Genomic DNA, 25,212 nt, shown 5'->3' on the forward strand with positions numbered 1-25,212 from the left:
GTTGCAACATGCTTTACGCTAGTTAACTCGTGAGTGCTTAAAGATGGAGACGCAAGAGGTTAAAGATGAATGCCCGGAGTCGCAACAAACTGAAACTGCTATGCAGGCAGCAGCCCAAGAAGTACTTTTACCGAAACGTGAGGTATATGTCAGTGATTTGGTTGCATTTTGGCTTCAAGAGCTCTGACACGGAGCAGAAGACAGTCAATTGCAAACTCTGCCAAAAGACTGTTTCCGCGCCCGACGCTAACACAACAAACCTCTTTTACCACTTGAAGAAGGTCCACGAAAAAGAAAACGGGAGAATCGATGAAATGCGACGTAAAGAAAGTTGTGAAACAGCCCGGGCAAGTGGCGAGAAAAAATATAGCCAGCCTAAAATTAAAGAGTCTTTCATAAAAGCACAACGTATGAAAAAACGTCCCAGCGCCATAAAGAAATCACATGTGCCATCTTGCATTACATTTGTAAAGGCATGACCCCCGTGTATGCAGTTGAGAAGGGTAGCTTCGAGACCTCGTCAAAGTCCTTGACCGAGTGCGTTATGCCCAGTCGTAAGCACTTCAGTAAAGTCGAGTTGCCTCACTTATATAACGCATGCCGGGCCCAAGTAGAGAAGGATGTTCGCAGTGTGGTCCATTATGCCTTGACAACTGACCTGTGGACGAGCAGAGCTACGCAGCCCTACATGAGCGTAACCATCCATTACATCAGCAAAGACTGGATCCTCTGTGCTCGGTGTTTACAGACTGCGTACTTTCCAGATGACCACATGGGAGCCATGATAGCCCAAGGTGCGTTACTCATGCAGTAATTTGTATGAGGTACTTTCAGTTTACTGTTCTGTCATTTTTACTGTAGTAATTCCGAGAAAGACCCCCTAATAAAGTATTTATCTATCTATAAATTTGACAGAGTCATTTTATCTAATTTTACAAAGTAGCCTTTTATATTTGCACTTTTATTCATGGCTAATGCCTTAAACAGTGTTATGTTCAACTCTGATATTTACTTTTGATACTTTATTTTGGTTTGCAAACTTTGCACTACAAGGTTGAAAAACGTTTTGTGTTTATTTTTTATAATTGAGTGCTTTTCTGCTCAGAAACTTGAAATGGTTGTGCACTTTAATTTTTTTTTTTTTTTAAATAAAGTTTATTTTGATAATACTATTTAAATAACTATGATGTGCATAAAAAAAATGTGAAGGCTACTGTAGCTCTACCTCCACCACATCTGTTGTCAGTTGACACATTTATATTGCTAAACTAAAATGTATTTTACTCATTTGTGACAGTTCAGTTAAATGTCACTTCAAAATAAAGTTGCAAAAAAAAGTATGCAATGATATTTTTGTCAAACTTTTCAGAGAATAACTGAAAACGTACTTTATTGTGGGTGGTATATCGTGATATATATCGTTATTGTGATATAAAATAATCCATATTGTGATATATGATTTTTCCATATCGCCCAGCACTATCTGCGGGCATCAAACTTCAGAACCTACAGTTTTCCCACTTTTGCTGGAACTATAAACTGAACTGAATTCTACAGTCCAGAAAGACAAAAATAGAGCTTTTTTTAGCAACAAACAGCAGAGTTGGGTTTAGTGTAAAGTAATGAGAAAAATATGAAATCCACACTGTGAAATATGATGGTGGATCTTTGATGTTGCAGGGTTCTTTTTCTAGCAAAGGCCCTGGACAACATTTTGAGATATATGGTAACCTAGACTTCATCAAGTATCAGCAGATATTAAATCAAAACCTGACTGCCACTGCCAGGAAGCTTAAACTGGGAAGACTTAAACCTTCAAAAGTGAAACTCAAATAATCGTTTTACCATAGCTACTGCAGTGACCTGACCAATAAACCCCTATTGAAAACTTTGTGGAATAAGCTGAAGAGGACAGTCCAAAATCTGAACGATCTAGAGAGGTTCTGTATGGAGGAATGGTCTTAGATGCCCTGTTCTCCAACCTCATTAAACATTTTTAACAGCTTTAAGTTATATTAGAACACTCTAGACGAGAACAGGCCATTCAGCCCAATAAAGCTCGCCAGTCCTATCCACTTGTTTCCTCCAAGAAAACATCAAGTCGAGTTTTGAAAGTCCCTAACGTCTTACTGTCTACCACACTACTTGGCAGCTTATTCCAAGTGTCTATCGTTCTTTGTGTAAAGAAAAACTTCCTAATGTTTGTGCGAAATTTACCCTTAACAAGTTTCCAACTGTGTCCCCGTGTTCTTGATGAGCTCATTTTAAAATACAAGTCTCGATCCACTGTACTAATTCACTTCATAATTTTAAACACTTCAATCATGTCACCTCTTAATCTTCTTTTGCTTAAACTGTAAAGGCTCAGCTCTTTTAATCTTTCCTCCTAATTCAACCCCTGTAGACCTGGAATCAGCCTAGTCGCTCTTCTCTGGACCTTTTCTAGTGCTGCCATGTCCTTTTTGTAGCCTGGAGACCAAAACTGCACACAGTACTCAAGATGAGGTCTCACCAGTGCATTATAAAGGTTGAGCATAACCTCCTTGGACTTGTACTCCACAGATCGTGCTATATAACCTAACATTCTGTTAGCCTTCTTAATGGCTTCTGAACACTGTTGGGAAGTTGATGGCTTGGAATCCACTATGACTCCTAAATCCTTCTCATAAGGTGTACTCTCGATTTTCCGACCACCCATTGTGTATTCAAACCTAATATTTTTACTTCCTATGTGTAATACTTTACATTTACTGACATTAAATTTCATCTGCCACAAATCTGCCCAAGCCTGTATGCTATCCAAGTCCTTCTGTAATGATATAACGGATTCCAAATTATCTGCTAACTAGCAGAATACCCGCGCTTCGCAGCGGAGAAGTAGTGTTTTAAAGAAGGTCGAAAAGAAAAGGAAAAATTTTAAAAATAACGTAACATGATTGTTAATGTAATTGTTTTGTCATTGATATGAGTGTTGTTCTCATATCTATATATATATATATATATATATATATATATATATATATATATATCTATATATATCTATATATATATATATATATATATATCTATATCTATATCTATATCTATAGCAAAATACCCGCGCTTGGCAGCGGAGAAGTAGTGTGTTAAAGAAGGAAAGAGAAAGAAAAGGAAACATTTTGAAAATAACGTAACATGATTGTCAATGTAATTGTTTTGTCACTGTTATGAGTGTCGCTGTGATATATATATATATATATATATATAGCAAAATACCAGCTTATGCGATGTCATGTGTTAAAGAAGTTATGAAAAGAAAAGGAAACATTTTAAAAATAATATAACATGATTGTCAAAGTAATTGTTTTGTGTATTTGGCGGCAGCGTCACAAAGTTTTTTCGTAGCTGCATCAGAAAATGTACCACGACGTCTGACGCGCCTCCTTTTACTGTTTTCTCACAGCTTGATTGCTGCTGTCATATATATATATATATATATATAAATATATATATATATATATATATATATATATGTATATATATACACACACACACACACACACACATACATACATATATATATATACATATATATATACACATACATATCTTCATATCTATATACATATCTACACACACAAATTATATATATGTGTGTATGTATGTATATATGTGTGTGTGTGTGTATATATATATATATATATATATATATATTATATATATATATAATCTAGATAGGGGTGTGTGTGTGTATATATATATGTATATATACATATACTTGTGTGTATGTTTGTATGTGTCTATATGTGTGTGTATAGCTTTGGTCACTGAGTGCAAGGGAAAAATAATGAAATATAGTCTATAAGTTATTAAACAGTAAAACATTAACGTTTTAAGAAGTACAGGTACATTGAGCACTACTGGAGTGGTTGCGGGTAAACTACATTTTAAAGACTGTGTAACAAAACAGGTAAGTAACTAACAGCAGCTAAAATGTATATGGATCATCTCTCGGTAGTAGATCCCTTTTGAAAGGCTACACGACGGCTGTGGTATAGAAATTACATTTTCTATGTGAGCGTTCAAATTTGTGCCTCTGGTAATGTGCCTTACCGCAATTAAAGAAAATTATTTTTGTGTCCTCTGCCGTGTTAAGAGAAAAGGCTTTGGTTTGGGATAAAAGGAAAAAGGTGTAAAGAAAGGAAAGTTGCCTTTTCTTTTATATAGTATAGAGAGATGTGTTCGCTGGCGTTATGATCGCCTTTTGGCGACAGTCGCGTGGGTCTTGTGTAGACTGGTGAGACGTCCCGCCATTAATCGGCTGTGATGGCACTGTGAGTCCTCCACTCGTATGCGTGTGTTCATAATCCGAGCTGAGGACCTGATAATCGTATCGTGCAAAAGAAAGTGTGAATCGCCTTAATATTATTTTGCCGTGGTGTAGAAAAGGGGTCCCGTGTTTGCACTTGTCTGGGCTATAGCTCAGGGGCGGATGAAAAAAATTAAAAGTGCTCACTTTGACTTAAGGCAGAAGCGCAGTCAGCGTCTCAAAGGCTGGCACAGCTATGCTGGCGCTGGCTGCTCGACTTTGCTGGGCAGGAGACCACAGTTTTGCAGACACGTTCATGATATCAAAAGTCTCAGCTCTTTGGAGGTCATTCATATATTATATATATAGCAAAATACCAGCGCCTAGCGAGAAGTAGTGTGTTAAAGAAGTAATGAAAAGAAAAGGAAACATTTTAATAATAATGTAACATGATTGACATTGTCATGAGTGTTGCTATCATATATATTCCTGCCTAAATAAGTCACCCTCGCGCTCTTTACTTTTTACCGTTCATTTAATCATGGCTAGTGGCGGAAAAATTATAAAATGGAAGGAGGATGGCTTTACCAAAACAATTATTGATGGCGAATCGATTATTCATAAAGCTTGAATTGGTGATCTGTTTTTCTGTGTTAACCTCATATTTTTTCATACTTCTTCTCAAACTAAGGTGGTGCGAGGGTAAAATGAATCGGGATGCGCTGATCAATGTAATCGGTGTACCAGGAAATCATGCATTGACAAAAGCTCCCCTTTGCTTGTAATGCAAAGTGTGATTAAATGCATTATTTTTCAGCGTTATGGAGCACATGCATCGAAGCTTCTCAGCTGTGCTTGTGCTAAGAAAAGGAAAGATTTTAAAAATAGCGTAACACGCTTGTCAATGTGACCTTTTGTAAGTAGTGCCTGGAGGATTCAGTGTGTTGAAACTCTAGAGACAGCGTGTGTATTAACTTGAGGTAAATGGGAGGGGAGATGATGACGTGACTCCCCACCCTTAACTGTCAATCCCCACAAACACAGTCTCTGGAATTTGCATAAGCACACCCCTTCACCTACAATTTTAACTTAGTTACAAAGTGATCAAAACTCTCGTTTATATCCTGCGTCCTCTCATTAAACTTGTATCCCGCATTACCTGTGGGCATGTGAAACGCCAGCAGTAGCCTGTCTATGAACTTAATTTAAAGTTTAGGTTTACACCTTGCTTTCTTTCCGAGGTAGCAGCACTCATGAATATGGTAGTATATGCCACTCGCTCGCTTCTTATTGTTTCGCTGCCTTCTCAATTATATAATGCATGTTTTCTTAAGCGCTTTTTGTAGGTCTTCCTGGTTTTCTACGTACTGCGTTGACAGTCAGTTCACCTGATTACGTGGGAGGCGTGATGATGTCACACGAAACTCCGCCCCCTACGTCTTTGCAGCTCTACTCCATTACAGTTAATGGAGAAAAATACCTTCCAGTTATGACCATTAGGCGTAGAATTTCGAAATGAAACCTGTCCAACTTTTGTAAGTAAGCTGTAAGGAATGAGCCTGCCAAATTTCAGCCTTCTACCTACACGGGAAGTTGGAGAATTAGTGATGAGTGAGTGAGTGAGTGAGTGAATGAGTGAGGGCTTTGCCTTTTATTAGTATAGATCCACCTAGCTTGGTATCATCTGCAAACTTAACCAGCTTGTTACTTATATTCCTATCTAAATCATTTATATATATTAAAAATAGCAGCGGCCCTAGCACTGATCCCTGTGGAACACCACTCTTAACATCGGCCAGTTCTGATGAGGTTCCTCGCACCATCACCCTCTGCTTCCTGTGTTTGAGCCAATTCTGCACCCATCTAAATACATCACCCTGAACTCCCACTTCTTTTAACTTGATGCCCAACCTCTCATGTGGCACCTTATCAAATGCTTTCTGAAAGTCCAGATAAATAATATCATAACCTCCACTTTGATCGTATCCTTTTGTTGCCTCCTCATAGAATATCCTATAATTTGACAAAGGAGAACTGCAGAAAGTAATATTGGGGTGCCAATAATTGTGACAATAGTTTGAATGAACAATCAAGAGGACAGAAAAAGATTATTTTCAAAGCCAATTTTGTTTCTGTTTACTATGGGTGGAAATATTAGTGGAAGGCACTGTAGCTAGGGAATTTTACTTCATACAGAAAACCACAACGTTTGTGGGAAATTTAACCATAACAAGGTTCCAACTGTTTCCATGTTTTTGTTGAACTCATTTTAAAATAACAGTCTCAATCCACTGTAGTAATTCCTTTCATAATCTTTGAACACTTCAATCATGTAAAGTTGTAAAAATTAACTTTATAACCACTATGAATGCTTACAAAACTCCCATTTGTTTCTCCACCATTACAAGAGAAGTTAGCAATTAACATGTGACCAAAATATATGTTCTCAGGTCAAATAACACAACTATAAAGTCTACCATTGACCTTCAGCCCAAGGTGCACTGGTACCAGGTACACTTATGAGCCTAATAATGTTCAACTGCTGTGGTGTTCACCATATTTAAGGACACGTGTGTGTTCCAACTACACTCCTCAGCCTTCAGGTAAGGCATATGCAAGAGAAGAATCCTTCCGACAGCTGAGTCAAAGATAAAGGAGGAACAGTGTGTCAAAATAAATGTAACCAATTGTGTCACAAATGTTGTAAGTCACCTTGGATAAAGGTGTCGGCCAAAAGTAGTAAATATATTAGTAATAATGGAGTAGTTTTTAATAAAAAAGCGGTGGAATGGTATTTCTGTTTTTGTAGTGATATTGAGTATCATGAAATTTCACTGGTATTGTTACGTCCCTAGTTACTGTATATGTCAATTGATTTTATTTAAATGCTCATGCAAGCTCGGACTACTGGTTTATTGCTTTACGGAAACACAATGATCACAAAACAAACTGCAAACACAATGTACCAAAATTTGAAACAATTCAAAATATTTTTGTTTCTGAATTTGTTTTATTTGTATGAATAATTGCTATAAAAAGTAACCATACTTATTCCATTTACCACAAATTTCTCCTTATGTTTTGAGAGCAATTAAACTTTTATTCAGTATTTTAAAATAACAACTGCAGAAAATTAAACAATTTCAATTTAAAAAACAGATTTCGAAGGTAGGTAGCATTTTTTACAATCCCATTCTTACATTAATCAACAATTACTCCTTTTATTAGGGCTGCTGATTAAACACCATTAACACATGCGATGCATCCCCTAAATGTATGAATTGAATCTGGATAATTTGACAGCTTCACACATTGATAGAGAAACAGCACAAAATAAATCTCAGACTATTAACAGTAGTAGCAGCTCACGGGAGCTTCATAATGATCCTCACATATCAGAAGAACTACCCGAAAACAAAATATGAAAAGCACAAGCTGTCAGCAGACACTAAAGGTTTAGTGGGGGTTGGGTTTAATATACATGAAATTACTTTCTAACTGGATCAGCTGCACAAAGTTGGTAACGCTCTCAACCACAGATACCAGGCAAGCACTTGCTAAACATGTCTTCTTTGAGCTTTGCCAAACTTTGCTCCTTTCACTTTAATGTAATCGACTGCTCTGGTCTAGAAACCTGTCAACACATTTCTATATTTTGTATTTGTGTTGACTGCAAATTGTGCTTCAACTGACAAGTACATGCTTCTGATAACAGCAGAAACATGCATGATACAACTCTGTACAAACTGTTTAAACTATATAACGTATGTTATATAGTTTATATATGGTATATGAACTTCAATATGTTGTAATACATGGCAAATGTGAGTGAGGTTCATCAAGTGCAAGTCAACAGATTTAAGCAGCCTCAACTCAACCATTCAAACAGCTAAGTCTGCAGATAATACCATGATAGGAGGATTGGCAGATAATCTAGAATCAGCTGAATCATTAAATAGGGACTTGGACAGTACACAAGCTTGGGTAGATTTGTGCCAGATGATATTTAATTAACGTATGACATGTAGGAAGTAAAAATGTTAGATTTGAATACACAATGGGGGGGCTGAAAGTCAAAAGTACAGCTTATGAGAAGGACATAGGAGTCTTAGTGGACTTAACACAATGAACTTCCAGACAGTGTCCAGAAGCCATTATGAAGGCTAAAAGAATGTTAAGTTATATAGCACAGCAGATAGAATACATGTCCAAGGAGGTTATGTACAAGCTTAAATATACACTGCTGAGGCCTCATATGAAACAGAATATTGTATGTAGTTTTGGTCTCAAGGCTACAAAAAGAACATAGCAGGGCTGGAAAAAGTCCAAGAATTGCTATTAGGATGATTCTAGGATTGCTGAGGATGAGTTATGAGGAAATATTAAAAACAGCTGACCCTTTTCAATTAAAGCAAAATGAGATTAGGAAGGGGCATGATAGAAATGTTCAAAATTATGAAAGAAATTAATCAAGACTATTACTTTAATATTAGATCAACAAGAATATAAACATTAGAAAATTTTTCATCACACAGCGAGTGAAACGTGAAATAAGTTACAGAGTAGTGTGGTACAGTGTAGGATTTTAGGGACCTTCCCAAAAAAAACTCGCCTTGATGCTATTATGGAGGAATCAAGTGGATAGGACAGGCGAGCTTTGTTGGGTTGAATGGCTTGTTTTCATATAAATCTTTCTAATACTCTGGCCTTCTTACATTGATGGCTAATGCATAAGTTGGTGGGTAGGATTTTTACTTTGTATGACATACTACCAAAAATTTGAGGACATGTTACAAATGCATTCAGCATAAAACTTTTCCATGCATAGTGGATTTCTTTACCTTGTGGCTCTATTACCATTACTTCATAAAAGTTAAGGGTAAACAGAAAAGCAAGTATGAAACTGTTTTTTTCTCAGATAGTTTTCTTGAAGCAATGACCATTTATTATTATTACTTTTTTTTTTTTTTTACTTTAATTGGGCCTTGGATGCAAGGGCTTTACAAACACATACAATAGAAAAAGGCTGCTAATGAGGAACAGTAAATAGAAGCTACCAAGAGACTCATGTCGCAATGATGTTTGTGGCATGAAAACGCATTAGTAACTTGTGTCAGTCTGTGGTCAAGAATAATCACATAATCACCAAGTTGGAATAGTTTTTATCAATTCCAAGTTTCTTATTATTAAGCCTTTATATTTTTTCTCTTTAAATTAGAAAACATGAAGAAATACTATTTTGCTCCCGCTGAATTCAAAATATTTCCCTAAAAAGAGAAGAAACAAGCTTTACCTTTAATAAGGGACGAGACAAGTTCATATCCTGGAAAGTCAAACTGTCATCATAGTGAGATGCATCTTCATAAAATGTTTGTGGTTCCTGAAGAAAAATAAAAATACAATAGAATAAAAATTCAGACATATATTCACCAGTGTACCACATTACTATATCTATTTATTTGTCACTATTGTATAATTTGATGAGAAAAATATTTTAACAATGCAAGGATGCTTTCTTTAAATTACCTTTCAAGATCTACCAGACAAAAAAAAATTAATCAGACTACTTAATAGTAAACATATGTACTGTAACACTATATTCTAGAACAAAGCAAAATGTTGAAAAGCTGAAAGATACATGTCACCAAGAATGAAAAGGAATGCTATAAAAGTAAGACACTGTTCCTACATTATCAGTGTAGTTTCAGAGTAATTCGAGAACAGGTTAAGCATCTTGTAGAGATATAAGCCAATGCCGTCAACACACTGTGTAAACTGTTGAGAGAAAAATATAAACAAAGAAGCTGGTGCAGCTTCTCTTTGGCTCTTCAGAAATCTATTAAAGAACACTCAACCAAAGATATGGGCCACACATGTGAAGGCAATTATTATGTGATGAAAAATAAAAGTGAAGGTCCCCTTCAAGCCTTGGTCTCACTCATTCAAAAAAGCGGACATAAAGATTACTTGATGATCAAATTATTTCTGCGTTTCATGATAGTACACTAGTATCACATACTCTGTTAACTTGGAGACTCACCTCTACAGGCTTCTTTCTCTTCCTATCCTTGACTTTTAACGTGTCTGTGAAAATGATTAATAAAAAAAGGTTTTATTACATGCTTTAATAATAACATGATAGAGTACAAAAGTAGCTTCTGTAGCTTTCTTTATCATTTGCATGATTTTAATGTACTGTGAAAATGATGGAAAAATACAAGAAAACAACCCTGGGGAAAAAGAAACAAGAGACCAACTAAAAATTGTAGTGCATCTCTCTTTAGTTACCAAAATGCTATTTTTTCTGTCAGAATTAAATGATCAACAAGATGACTCATGCTACTCATGTATCAAAGTGTTCTATATTTACAGACTAAATTTTCATGATTATTTTTTTTTGTTTCATCTTCCTCTTTGTGATGCAGTACTCAGTTGTGACCTTAACGGTTTTCTCAGTTCTGGTCAGGACCTACAAACATGTCACATCATCTTTGCATATTTGGTTCCTGGGGACACTTTTCTGCTCCACTATCTATATATATATATATATATAATTCACTAAGGCAAGACACCCATGGAAAGCACGCCGGAAGGGGCGTGGATTCACTAAGCCGCCGACAAGTGAGCCACCTATGGCGCACGCAGGATGGAGCCACGCCCACCAACTCCAAGACTATTGGATACAACTTGCAGAGCACAGAAAAAACGGCGTCATTTATATTCGTCTGTCGTAGAGGCAACATGCACTTCTGACCCACGCTAACTGTTCATAGAGGCATGTTTCTCGCGGAGGTGAATCGCCATATGTAGCGTGTAGAACGGTTTGCGAGGGGTATCCCATGGGATCCTTAAAACATTCCTTTACAACCGAGGTTAAAACACAATGAAGGAAGCAGTCTTTAAAAACCGGGTTTTCGGTTACGACGCACGACCGCATGCACAATAGCAAACTGTTTTACACGCTACATACAGCAATTCGCTTCCGCGACAAACATGTGTCTTCTTAGATGCTCCTGCATTTTGTACACACCCCCCTCCCACCTCGCTACTACCGTGGTCGGGTGTCTTGGTGGATTACATATAGAAAGGCAGCCAAAACCGCAAAGAGCAATGAAAAGTCTACGTCAGTCACAGGTGCATCTGGACTGTGCAAAGACGAGAGTGACGAGTTGGAGGTGGGCACATGAGCAGGCAGTGCATACTGAACGAGAAATCAGCACACTAGCATGACGGAGGGAGCGGAATGGACGTCCTTCTCCTCTCCTCCCGTTCCGCGCCATAAGCAGCGTGTAAAACGGTTTGCGAGGGGTATCCCATGGGATCCTTAAAACATTCCTTCACAACTGAGGTTAAAACACAATGAAGTGAGAAGTCTTTAAAAAACGAGTTTTCGGTTACGGCGCACGACCACGTGCACCATAGCAAACTGTTTTACACACTTCATACAGCAATTCGCATCCGCGACAAACATGTATCTTCTTAGATGCTCCTGCACTTTGTACGCACCCACCTCGCTTCCTGTTGAGAACTTGTGGTCAATCCTCAAGAGGTGGGTGGACAATCAACAACCCACAAGTTCTGACAAACTCTAAGCATTGATTATGCAAGAATGGGCTGCCATCAATCAGATTTGGCTCAGAAGTTGACTGACAGCATGCCAGGGCAAATTGCAGAGGTTTTGAAAAAGAAGGGCCAACACTGCAAATATTGGCTGTTTGCACAAATTTAATGTAATTGTCAATAAAAGCCTTTGAAACTTATGAAATGTTTGTAATTACACAAAAAGATCTAAAACACTGTAGCAGCAAACTTTGTGAAAAGCAATATTTGTGTTATTCTCAAAACTTTTGGCCACGACTATACAAAGAAGTAATAAGTGATCTTTACTTTGATGAATCTAGTGCTGCCTACTCGTACATAATTTTTGCTATTTACTTAGTGAACCATCTAACACTAAAGAGTACTGACATTCTTATCTCTGGGAGTTGTACTTTTACCTTGAAAATGCACTTACATGTCTGTGTTTTGATAAAGGTACCAGCCTCCTTCTTCACAAAATCTACTCTATGTGCACCCTGTGTTAGTTTCTAAGCCTCAGTGCTTCAGTCATGTAACAGGAGACAGTACAGTACTACAGGAGAGTGGATCTAATAAGATAAACTTTGTACAAAACCAAGTGCTTGGGTAATCAAAAATGAGTAAGTGAAATCCAACCTATCATTGACTAAATAACTAGAAAACCAAAAAAAAAAATTACAACATTCAAATACATGAAAGTTAACCTATATTAAGACCCAAGGCTGCAACAGGGGTGGGGGGTATTTCACTGTATCAGTATGCTAGATGGAACGCTCCAGTTCTAGTGCAATTCTAAATAAATAAAAAAAACTTAGTTGCTGATAATTATGCATGTCACAGTCAAATTGTACCATAGTCTTTCTTGCCCTTGTAATACTTTCTCCCTTTTAATAAATGGCTTAAATGCAATTAAAGGGACACAATAGTTTTACTACTACTTCAATGTGAAATACATGACCAAACAGTCAAAGGCCATCATTTTAAGTATTGTCCAAAAATACAACTAACTTCTAGCATGTTTTCCCATTTGGTATTAAGTTGTTTGAAGCTTTGGATGAACATGAATAGGTTTTTTTAATAAACCATTCCAATCTGTACATGCAAAATGGTACCTGCTTTGGTTAGGACTGCTTCTTCTTCAGAAGAAAATTCATCCTCTTCATCACTTTCTTCTTCTTCTTCTTCATCCTCCTCCTCCTCATTTTCGTTTTCATCACTGTCTTTACCTTGACCATCATCTTCTTCTACACTGTCTTCTTCCTCTTCTTTTACCTCTACATCCACTGTCTGCTTTCCCTTTTTGGTCTCCTTCTCCTATGTACAAAGGACTGAAACTTTTAGCTCTCATCTGCGACGTTTAGATTGTACGTTATTTATACAAATTTTACACTGTAGCATCACATCAACTAACATTTTACAATTTCCACATTTAACTTCTCCAAAAACAGTATCAGTTATATCTGACGATAAAACAATAAGATATGTATTAAATAATTTTTAAATAATCAATACATTCATCTTTGCCTTGATAAACAGAAACAAAAACCAGCTAATATAAACAAATGTTGCCTAAATACAAATTTTGCTAAATGTTAGTTTAGAGTCGGAAGAGATACTCTGATAGTAAACTTGCCATTATTCAGGAAATTTTATAATCGGTATGAAATATTTCAGTGGTAAAAGTTAAATGGAAAATTGTAAACAATTCAGCAAGTAAACCAATAGCTAATTGGAAAAATTTTCAGGTTTCAGTGACAATATTAAAATCTTGGCCAAAAAACGTATCTGAATTTGAATCCTTTACTGTCATTATGCCATGCAAAATGAAATTACACAGTAACTACCCCTTCAGAAACAATCACTTACACAGTAACTATAAAAGAACTACACATGGAGATAGGTGGTGAAGACAAAGAAAAAAGGAGGGAAAAAAATAAAAGAGAGGCACACAGACACAGAGAGACATGCTCAGTGCATATTGAGATTTAATGTTATAGCTCAGGAAAAGAAGCTGTTCCTGAGTCTGTTCATCTTTGATTTCATGGACCTGTAGCACCTACCAGAGGGCAACAGGTTAAACAGGTGAAAACCAGGATGCAAGGGGTTCTTCAAAATATTTTTGCTCTACCAAGTCAGCAGGAAGTATACAAGTCTTGTAGGGAGGGCAGGGAGCAGCCACCAATCTTCTGAGCTGCACTGATGGCATGCTGAAGCCCCATCCTGTCTGCTGCAGTGCAGCTTCTCTTCCACACTGTGATACAGTATGTCAGCACACTCTCTATGTAGTTGCAGTAAAAGTACACTAGCAGCTTTTAACAGAGATTACAGTGATCCCCCGCTATATCGCAGTTCAGCTATCGCACCCCCACTAAATCGCAGATTTATTATTATTATTATTACTACTATTAGGGGTCTCTGCCCCCTGCTCACTTCGCTTGCCCACCCCCAGCTTTGGTTTACTGGATAAACAATTTAAAGAGATTGCTATTTTCATGGGAATTGTTACATATGCATTATTTTCATTTTTACATTATTTCCTGCCCCGGGTGTGGTTAAATCTCTTTCTCGCAGGACTTAACACTGCTCGCATTGTGAAGGGGTCCCTAAACGCACGCTAAAGAGATGTGATCGGTTCAGCTGCTGTCTTGCTGCTGCTGCTGGCCAGCTGTGTGTTCTGCTTGTTGCACTTTGTGTCAATCATTTAAAAGGCTGTACAGCAGCTGTCCTTTTGCCACTTCGTGTCTCTGCCGCTAGCGTTTTGAAGGGGGTTGGGTTGTGTGAGGGCTGAACGCAATTTGTAATAATACAAACAATAATCATATTCATAAATATAATACTAATACCATATATACTGTCAAAATGTGTCGTTTGTGTGGTATATCTTGAAACATGGTGAAATACACAATCCAATGTCACAGTTGGGACAATAGTGGCGTAATTACTTGTCGAGTTTCTTTCTAGACTAATCAGATTTTCAATAGCACAATGCACATGTGCGACTGACACAATTGTTACTTTTGGATTTATAAGAGTCTCTTTTGATTTAACTGTCCATTTCAATTTCACCGAGTCATCACTGCTCATATCACTGTCAAAAGCCTGCAACATTGCTGAAAGATGCCATTATGAGGCTAAGAGATGAAATGTCTGCACCGTTGCCTGGGTAACAATCGGGCCGGTCGCGTATGCAAGACACATCTATATTGTTTCCTGAGCCACGCTTGGCACTAACTATTGGCACTTTTACAGCCCAAGTAATCGTCAGTTCTAACGCTTACACAAGATATGTCTACACAGTTGCCCGAGTAACTCTCGGGACTAACGCTTTTTGCACTGTTTTAACAGTTACACAGTTTGTTTAACATTAGACGTTCGTGTCTACTGATAAGGAGGTCAAGAAACTAAAAATTGCTCTAAAATGAAAATCAGTTTAAACTGAGGAGTATGAATTTTCCTGTAGACTTAAAATAATGATATACGAGAAACTGACATTTTTGACCACACTTTAAAGCATAGGTCATCAACTCCTGTGTAACATTAAAATGTGTACAGTGAACCCACGTTTATCACGGTTAATCCGTTCCAGACTCTACAGTGATAAATGAATTTTCACAAAGTAGGATTCTTTATTTATAAATCAAAGATCTTTGCAGTTAAAAGTATAGAAAACCTGTTTACGACCTTCTAAATGTGTTTTTTAACATTATTAGAGCCCTCTAGACATGAAATAACACCCTTTAGTCACCAATACACTCGTATTACCCAATATATTAGACAAAATAAGACATATTAGACATTACAAATATCATATTATTACTAGGCTCACCCACCTTTTAAGGCAACCGAATTTTATCCTCAATTTGTGTGCGCTCCATGTGTACATCAGGCATGTAAGTGTAGGGAATGAGAACATCAAAGTGCCCATTCATAACATCTCCCGAAAACCTACGTTTTTTATCCCCTCGAGTGCCTGTCCAAAGTTGTACAATGTCAGCCCGAATCTATACCACTAAAGACGGAGCTTCATGCACTAAATAAGATATAGATGAGAATAAGCAAGCACCATCTCCCCTGATATTTACTACGCGGTGAGGCATTTGTACTCCATCAATATTAATTATTTCCAGAGACATAACTTTGTCTATTTTTCCAGCGCATCGCGCACAAAAGAAAGGGAACGATGGGAGCACCAGAACCTCAAGCTGCAAGTAGTAAGTCTGTGATAAACGGAATACCGCTACACTTTGCACTCACGGGATGGAAGGACAATCCCGACTGCTTTTATATAGTAGATTATTGTACTGTACATTTAATTACACACACACAGTTACACACAACCATTAACCTATGAATGCACGACCTCAGTAGGAGAGTCTTCAGGTGGTGCAGTATCTTCAGCAGGTGCGTCGTTGTCTTCTTCCGCTGAAGGAGTACTAGGAGTAGGCAGTGGGTGTCTGGGTGCGCGGCTGAAGAACATCTTGATAGGCAGTTGCTGGCGCGGTCTTTTCATATGCATGAGGAGGCTTCTGTAGGGTATTGCCATCTTTGATCATATCCAAGAGTTCCACCTTCTCCTGGATAGTAAGCATCTTCCTCCGGCACTTAGTTTTATTATCAGAAGGCTTATTAAAAGAAGCACATTTAGGAGCCATTGTGGGGCTTAGATAAAAGTTCTCAGAAAGCGCATGCGTAGTGACATAAGCATGTATGAGAAAAAAATCGCGATAGAGTGAAGCTGTGAAAGTCGAAGCGTGATATAGCGAGGGACCACTGTATAACTTTACATGAACGTGTCAATACATTTAAGGAAGGCAAATGACACAGGAGAAAAATATATATCTAAAGGCTGTAACTTATGATTTGTATAATCTTATTACTGAAAATCCTGACTACGATTTGAATATTTTAAATGTTCAATGAAATTTTTTGCAAACACGGGAGATGAAACTAAAACAACCAGACCAGTATGAATTACAGGAGAATTAAGAACCTATGCTATACAGAAATAAGGTTAACTCACCTCATTTTTGCGTTTTTTTCTGACTTGCTCTATTTTTTCATCAAGGGTTGTGGGTGCCTTCTGTAAAGAAATGACAAGTCACAATACCTAAATTTAATATTTTTCCCACAGAAAAAAACAAACTTGCAAATGTTATAGACTTTGGGTTTTACTTCTAACCCACTTTTACACAAACATTAATTGATCTATAAAATACAATCTACTGTTTATCTCACACTGTTCAGCTGTAAAACTGCAATACTGCTTTTATCTCTCACAACATATTAAAAAAATAAAAAAAGTTTTTAATAAATAAAGTTTCACTTCTTAGTTTTAAAAAATGTTAGTGAAGTTAACATATACTGTAGTTGTTTACATTTGCCTACTTTTCAAAGTGGGACACAATAGGTTACACATTACATAAATCTAACTAAATGCATTTAAATCTCTGAAAAGGACTGAATATTTGAAAAATGCATGTACAAACCTCACACATCCCAACACTACAAATGAATCAAACTCAGTACATGTTCAGAGAATACAACAAATTTAACTCTATAAAAAGGAATCAGAAGGACACTGGTGATTAGATTAACAAATTTCTTTCTATCATGAAAACTGAAATAGCAATCAGTAGTCCGTGTTCAAGATGTATCAGTGCACAGTATAATAAAGGAAATAAATAAAACAATCAGGACTGTAGCAAAGGGAGCAGAAAAAAGAAGTGTTACAAATGAAACAATCAAAAGTTCACCTTAGGCCAAAAAACATGGTGTGAATGATAATTGTATAATTTAATGGAAAAAAAATATATGGAAGAAAACCATTAACAAACTGAAAAATACAATATTCTCAACCATTATATCACAATGCAATAAGAAGTCTAAAAGATAAAAAACACCTAAAAACAAAGTAACAACAACCCCTAAAAAGACAGAACAGAAACATTGAAAAAAAAATCCTATTAAAATTGTAAATGTTTCTAAAAAAAAAAAACAAAAAAAAAAAAAACAAAATCATTACCCTAACCATTAATTTTCAGTGAGCAATGACAACTTAATTCCAAGTCACTCACCCTCTTTTTTATCTGTGCCAGCACATCTGCCATAGCCCAGTCTTCACTATACAGCCCATCGCGCTCCCCAAATTCAAATGTTGGATTGAACTCTGAGCTACGTCCCATCATCTGCTTCCTTTTCTTGCCAAGAACAATGGGCTGCTCCTAAGAATCAAAACCATATTAATTAGGAAATACAAAATGTAACAGTATCATCTTAAAATATTAATTTTGACAAAGCTTATTTACATATATTACAGATTCAGCTGTAAATTTTTCATGTAGTTTTGTGTTTTGTTTTTCTTGTGTTTTACGAAGGAAGTTCACCTTTTCTCACCTATTGTGTCATTGTAACTATTTCCACAGGGGTGTGGAAATCAAATTTGTTTCTACTTGTCCACAGACAAGTAAACTTAGAAAATCCACTTGTCCGCCAGTTAAATTCACTTGCCCATAAACAAATAACAAAAGTGAAAAATAGTTTATCTGATCTCTTTTATTGATACCAAAACTGCCTTCCATTTTAAAACTGAAAAAAGTTCTTTCAGGGAGTAGTATTTTGCCACCTTGCTCTAGAACATTATATAAAAAGATTCCCTTATTTTAACTGGCTAACAATGCCTTCATTATAGCTACACTAGTTTTTTTTCATATATTATAGTTAAATAACAGAACACTGTCCTGATTCATTTTCTGTCATGTTCTTCAGCTTTTGTCTTGCAACATCTTCTCCCCCAAGAATCTTTACCATCTCAGACAGCATAGGCTGAATGCTGTTCATTTCTGCTTGAGCTGAACTGCATGGTTCCTGGACTGATGGTCCTGCAGAAGTGGATGCTGATGGCTTTTCGGGTTTTTTATGAGTGATATGCCTGTTGCCAGGTGACAGCCAGAATTCCACAGCTGGTCGTGGGTCAAACTCTTCTAAAGAAGCAGTATTGAACAGCCTAGCATAACGCTCAACCTCAGAGCGTTCAGCTTTAGAAAACACTTTTTCAATTGAACAAACTTTTTTTCTTACTTTTAGACTCATGTCTCTATCTGACGTACTAAACCCTCAGTTCCTATCCTTTTTCATTCTGCACATAACCAATCACCACACGATAAACGTATTTGTGAAATTAAAACTTGTTATAAGCTTAGACCTCTGAATGGATGGCATAATTAAACATGTGTAACGAAAATTGGTTTTAAAGTTCTGAAAACTGAGGTCTAGGTTTATAACTAGTTTTAATTTCACAAAGACGTTTATCGTGTGGTGATTGGTTATATGGAGAAAGACAAAGGCTAGGAACTGGGGGTTTAGTACGTACGATAGACACAGCAAACATGCAATAAAGAAAGCCTGCTCAGAAAAACATCCATTGAATTCTGCGTTCGTATCTCCGACCTCCAGATCACGAACCCAACATTTACACAATATTTCAGTTAAACCTGTTCGATACCCATTCAAATATCCAGTTTTTTGGAGCCTCGTCACACCTGCCATAAACTTCTCTACAATGAACGTAGACCTGAGGACCCCTTAATGCAAGGGAGCAGCACTACAGTCACGCCACCGTGCCCCCCGCCACCCATGTCTAATACATGCTTTAATGCATTTCATCGTGAAAAAGATATCAAGTATTTATCTTAGTATTCTGAATGTTCATTGAGCAGGAGTATCATGAAGTCAATGTGCGGCGATTGCTGCCGGCACCTCTCACTGCAAGAGAAAGTCAGTTTAAGAAGCGAGCAGAGATTAACAACTGGGTCGGGGAACACTCAATATAAAGCATTTAATGTGCTACATTAATTTATGATGGGGTTAGAGAAAATCTAGTAAATGAAACATTCATGTTAAGATGAAATTTAGTTTGCGACATTCTACTGACAAAATAAACTACGAGAATAAAGTCAAAATGTCGACTTTAATATTGACATTTACATTTTTTTGCCTTCACTGTGTCCGTATTTTTTTCACAGTGGCCTTACTACGCTTCCTTAGGTTTTTCAAGGCCTGTTGTGCCAGTTTTGATCAAGAAATGATCCATTTCTCATCCGCGATGCTACTTGCTTCAGTTTCAACAACACGCATATAGCGAGAACAACGTGCTTACCGCAGTGCATTATGGGTTATGCAGGTAATTCCTAATGACGTATTCGAAATTCCGCAAGATGGTACATTTCCAAAGAAGTAAATATTACCGATATTGTCGGGAAAAAAATAATCGCATCTAAGTGAAGATTTTTATTGATATTTCATAACATTTGGAAACCATTAGAATGTTTTCTTTATTTTTAAAAAACTGACAGCGCGATTTTGCTTTATATGAAAAATTCTCTAATCAAAAACGATCTATAGACAGCTCATCAAAATTAATTTCACACAATAAATTTCTTAACTCCTCAATATATCACAACCTTTGCGAAATCGCAAATTTCAGGAAAGATCAAATGCCTAACAAGTTTTATGTGGCGAAAACAACTGCATTGTAGGTGAAATGACCGCATTTTTATGTAGAAAAAATTAATTTTATCAATAATATATAAAAGTTATCGATTATAATGAAAAATAATCAAATTACATTGTAATGTCGGCATAAAAAAATGACCGCATCTCCAAGTGTGTAAATAGTAGGATAAAATACTTATGTAAAACCACAAAAGTGCTTCCCCTTTGAAAAATCAGCCATCATTTTGTAAACAATATTGAATACCAATTTGAGACATGAAGAACATGCCTAAGTAGACTGTTTCCGCACGAAGTACATACCCAAATGTTTAAAATTTGAAAGTAGTGGTAAAAATGTGCCCTGCACTGCACATTTAATTCTTTTTTCTCCAAAAAATTGCACTTGTCCGCGGACAACTGAAACCAGAAAACACGCTTGTCTGACATTTAATTTACTCGTGTCGGATGAGTCGGCGTTGGATTTCCACACCCCTGTTCCAGATCCAATAGTGGTTGCAGATGGCCTGCAAACTATCCCAGGTACACTGGGCTAAGGTAAGGAAACAGTTCAGGACAAGTGCCAGTCCATTAAACGTCTAACTTACACATCTTTAAGGATGAGGGAAAAAAATGCACTGCTCAGAGGAAAACCACGCAGATAGAAAGATGACATGCAAAAATAGTTTTCTGTAACTGTAAAATTAAAATGCTTCATCAATACTATCCAAATCAAAAATCCAAAATACAGTGTGACTTAAAAAATATTTAGGTCACTTTCACTTACAGAAACTCCTTAAAGCTTCTTTTGTAAGAAGAATTTATTAATCAAGTTATTCCACATGTAAATTTCTCAGGTAACTAACATTTGCTGCTGTGAGATATATGTTTGCATTTGTACATTTAAAAAAGATTAGTTGATTAATAATATTTCATGGATGGATAGTATCTGCTTTCCCACCAAAAATGTCAGTATTACTGTAAAAAGTGTCTTTGTTCAAGATCACACATCAATGATACTTGCTTATATTTTTGTTTCAAACTCATCCAGAATCAGCCCTAAAACGACTAAGGACTAAACTTAAATCCAGTAACTGTTTACTATTAATATGTCAATACTGTATATCCAAATGGGGTGCCACTAAGGATATAAATTATTGCAATGTATGATGAATGTTTCAGTATACAATGCATTTGTTTCAGTAGTGATTGTCTACACTCAAAACAATGAGTTATGCCCTTCATACCACCTTACAACTTCTCAAAAGCACCTCACAACTCCTCAAAATGCATGAAACTTGTATCTTTTTTTTCTGATTTTAGACAATAAATTTAATAAAATTTGCAGATAGCCTTTCATTGCAATTTCTGCTTGAAAATTTACATAAAGCTTATGTTACATAATGCAATTTCTAGTCACTGGCCAAGTCAAATTTGCAGACTGCAGTTCCTGATCGCGTCACCAGACTGTGTCAATGTACAAGAATGAAAAATTGCTGTATATTTCATTTAGTGATTCTGTGCTAACTTTCCAGCAGAGTCTTCTTTGCCTTTTATTCTGACAGCCAATGATGGAGCCAGTGCTGTCTGATGGATTAACGGTTAGAGCAAGTACAACTTTAATCTCTAAACTTCTTTTCTCCGTTCAATCATGGCAAATAAAACCAAAGACATAAGACAGGTGAGCTTCTCTTCTGTTTGTGAGGCCCAAAACACTCCCTTTCCTTATTCCTTGTCACTGACTTATATTCATTGCACTTTCATTCATATCACTGGTTAGCAGACCCCATGCACACAAGCCTACAACTAAAGACAAAAGTCAAACCTATTTGATTTTCTCATGGCAAGGAGTACAACAGTGTGCAGCCAACTACCTCCAACCTGCTAAGATTATGCAGATAAAGGCTATCACTGAAAATTACGGGAAAAGTCACATAATGTGGCATGACCTAGTGGTGAGATCAGCAATAGCAGTTGGCAACTCTGATATACCCAACAACTGTAAGTCGCGTAATGCAACATTGGCTTAAGTTACACTGTGTGGTTCTTTTAACACTAGAATTACCAGAGCCTACGAGAAAACTCGTAAATCCGGCCCACCTTAAATCCGTTCACACCTCTCCGCCAACATCTTTTGTCCAGTAAATGTGCTGATAAAGACAAGCTGCAAGCAGCCTGCTATTCCATCTCCCCACTGACTTAGAACGTGCACAAACATCTCCCAGCTCATGCCTTGTTTGATTATCTGGGAGTGAACTGCTGGAGTTTTAGAGTGGAAATAACAGATTGTTATTTGGAACACATGCATTTCTCATGTGTGTTCTGTTTCTACAGTATTCATTGTTAAAACAGAAACTTTTTCATATTTTAGTAATAAATGTTACAAAATGTAGGCATAAACTATAGAATGTGTGAAGCCTGAGGTCCAAAGATCAAATAAACACTTTCACAAAAGGTTCAAGGATGATACAACAGCTTCCGTGGCGTAGCGGTAAGATTTGCTGACTTGTAATCAAGAGGCCACCAGTTCAATCCCCACTGCCTCCTATACTTGCCATTTTCAATAGTGAGCTGCTCTTATTGTTAACATTATACAGTAGACACATACATTTGGTTTGAGTCTGTAACAGACCGTTTACATTTATAGTACTGTAACAGTTATCTTTTTTTTTTTGGTTCACTTTTATTCTCTCACTCACGATCAAGATACATACTACCGCCCTAGGAATCTGATACTGTTAGTTTTTATTTGAAACTGGGAATAACTGTAGATGTGAGTGGTGTTTTGAGGCAATGGAACTGGACATTCTCTGATCTGGAGGGATAAAAGCCGACACACAAACGCTGGTGAATGTGCCTTCTTCGTATCTCACCGTCACTTTTTTTTTTTATTCAGTTTTATTAAGTGATCCTGCTCACGCAGAATTAGTATGCACCTTACGGTTTATGATGTCGATATTGCATCCTCCTTTTCTTTTTCCATCGCCTTTTCTAGTAAGATGCAACGACGAAGCTCCTTTGCAATATGAGCAATGAACACTCTTCTTTTCACAGTGGCCCCCGTGCATGCCTTGCACAGTACATGTGTGTTGATCCTGCTGCACTGAATAAGCTCACGCCTTGTGGTGCACTATGTCAACGCAGCACGGAGAAAAAAAAGGTGGGCCAGATTTATGAGTTTTCTCGTAGGCTCTGGTAATTCTAGTGTTAAGTAAAACAGGTGATCCTAACATCTTTGCCACTGAAATTCAATTTATAATTTGTCTGAAGGGGCAAGTATGTTTTCTTTTTAATATTTGTAGACACTGTGAAATTAGAATGGACTGCACTGACTGTGACCAAGTGTCCTTTTAAATCATAATCAGAAATAGACAATATTTTTAGGAAATGATAATTAATTTCAGCCTCAGCAAATCTAGGTCAATAGATGCCTAATAAAATTAAAAAATATAAAATATCAATATATAAAACAAAAAAACTAAACTTATACTTTAGTATTAGTATTGTATTACTGTTGAAAAAGGTTTTCAACGCTATTTAGTTAACAGTAGGGATATTTAATATGCAGTTTTAGCATGTCTATCACAAAAGTAATTTTAATTGTAATCTCTGCTGCTGAAAAATGAATTTTACAAATTGTAGCTGCACAAATGGCATTACGTTATGCAGGATACATCAGTGTTTTTACTCTTGGGAAATAAGCAATATTTAATAAACACTTTTATGTGATTTGTGCATTAGTATACAGCTATAGGCAGATATACTTTACCTGTTTAATTACAGTTTTATTTTATGGAGTAAACTTAAAACCTTAGATATATTTAGACTCAAAAATGTGTCAGTTAATCAGAATACAAAATTAAACTTCACGTTTGGGAGCTGGAAATGAGGTCAAACAAAACATTTGACTTTTTTTATTATTATTAATGTACTTGGGTTACTGATGAAGAAAATTGACTTAAACGATCCATTTTATTATTGTACATTCAGCTGATGAACATCTCCAAGGCGACTTACAAGTTTAGGATACGTTGCAACAGTTTATTGGTAATTTCTTTAGTGCTGAAGCACAGCACCTTAAGAGGCTTGCCCTGGGTCACGCTGTCAGTAGGCGCAGGATTTGAACAGGCAACCTTGAGGCATTTAAAAGTGGCCATCATGCTACATTGCCATAAAGATACTGGTGGCTTGTGATGCTCTGTTACCTAAACTGTGCTACACAAAACCAAGAATGACTACCCATCATTTTATTTCTTAAGAAATATGTGCAAAAGAATAGAGAAAAAAAAACTAGGACATTTTATGACTCGAAAATGTCTTGATAAAAAGGATAAACAATTACAATGATTATACTACTGTATTGTTCCTGCCCTACGCTTACTGGGATAGACTCCAGTCGTACGCGACGCCGTTGATATAAATGAGTGGTCCAGTAAACAAATAAAGACGGCAAAATGGTCATTAATACGTTCAATTAAACAAAACCGCTCAGTATGTAAATATCTTCATACGAACAACGTTTAAACATGGACATCTTGCTTAACTTAAACTTAGAACTCACTGCTTCATCTTCCGACTCCGACTCCTCCGCTTCTGAAACATCGTCCTCCTCGGCAATGGTCCCAATAAGGTCCAAGTCTGAAAACATATTTACTGCACCACTTTTTCTGCAAAGCATTTCGCGTCCCTTCATCTCAAATTTGTAGAAAGGATGGAGAAAATGTGAACTGTTTGGCACAATGTCACTGTTTTTGCATCTAAATAACAGTCGTCGATTTAACTTTTTACAGATTGCCGTACAGTAGCAAAGTAGAATCTCCAGCAGAACACGTGTTTCTAGCAAGCCGGAAGTGGTTGTA

The 25,212-nt window shown here is 36.7% G+C and overlaps 1 protein-coding gene across 1 annotated transcript in view; it reads right to left on the reverse strand.

Annotated features, from left to right (window-relative positions):
• Positions 1 to 25,198, reverse strand: part of ddx27 (DEAD (Asp-Glu-Ala-Asp) box polypeptide 27) — a 71,226-nt gene extending 46,028 nt beyond the window's left edge. The window contains exons 1-6 of the mRNA XM_039734910.1: positions 24,915 to 25,198; positions 17,941 to 18,087; positions 16,887 to 16,946; positions 12,979 to 13,180; positions 10,329 to 10,372; positions 9,582 to 9,668 (exon numbers count right to left, since the gene is read on the reverse strand). Of these exons, the coding sequence (XP_039590844.1) occupies positions 9,582 to 9,668; positions 10,329 to 10,372; positions 12,979 to 13,180; positions 16,887 to 16,946; positions 17,941 to 18,087; positions 24,915 to 25,046 (672 nt within the window). The 5' untranslated portion in view covers positions 25,047 to 25,198. The remainder of the gene's footprint in view (positions 1 to 9,581; positions 9,669 to 10,328; positions 10,373 to 12,978; positions 13,181 to 16,886; positions 16,947 to 17,940; positions 18,088 to 24,914) is intronic.
• Between the last annotated feature and the right edge of the window lie 14 nt (positions 25,199 to 25,212).

The sequence above is a fragment of the Polypterus senegalus genome, chromosome 14 (genome assembly GCF_016835505.1).
Source record: "Polypterus senegalus isolate Bchr_013 chromosome 14, ASM1683550v1, whole genome shotgun sequence".
NCBI classification, from domain to species: domain Eukaryota; kingdom Metazoa; phylum Chordata; class Cladistia; order Polypteriformes; family Polypteridae; genus Polypterus; species Polypterus senegalus.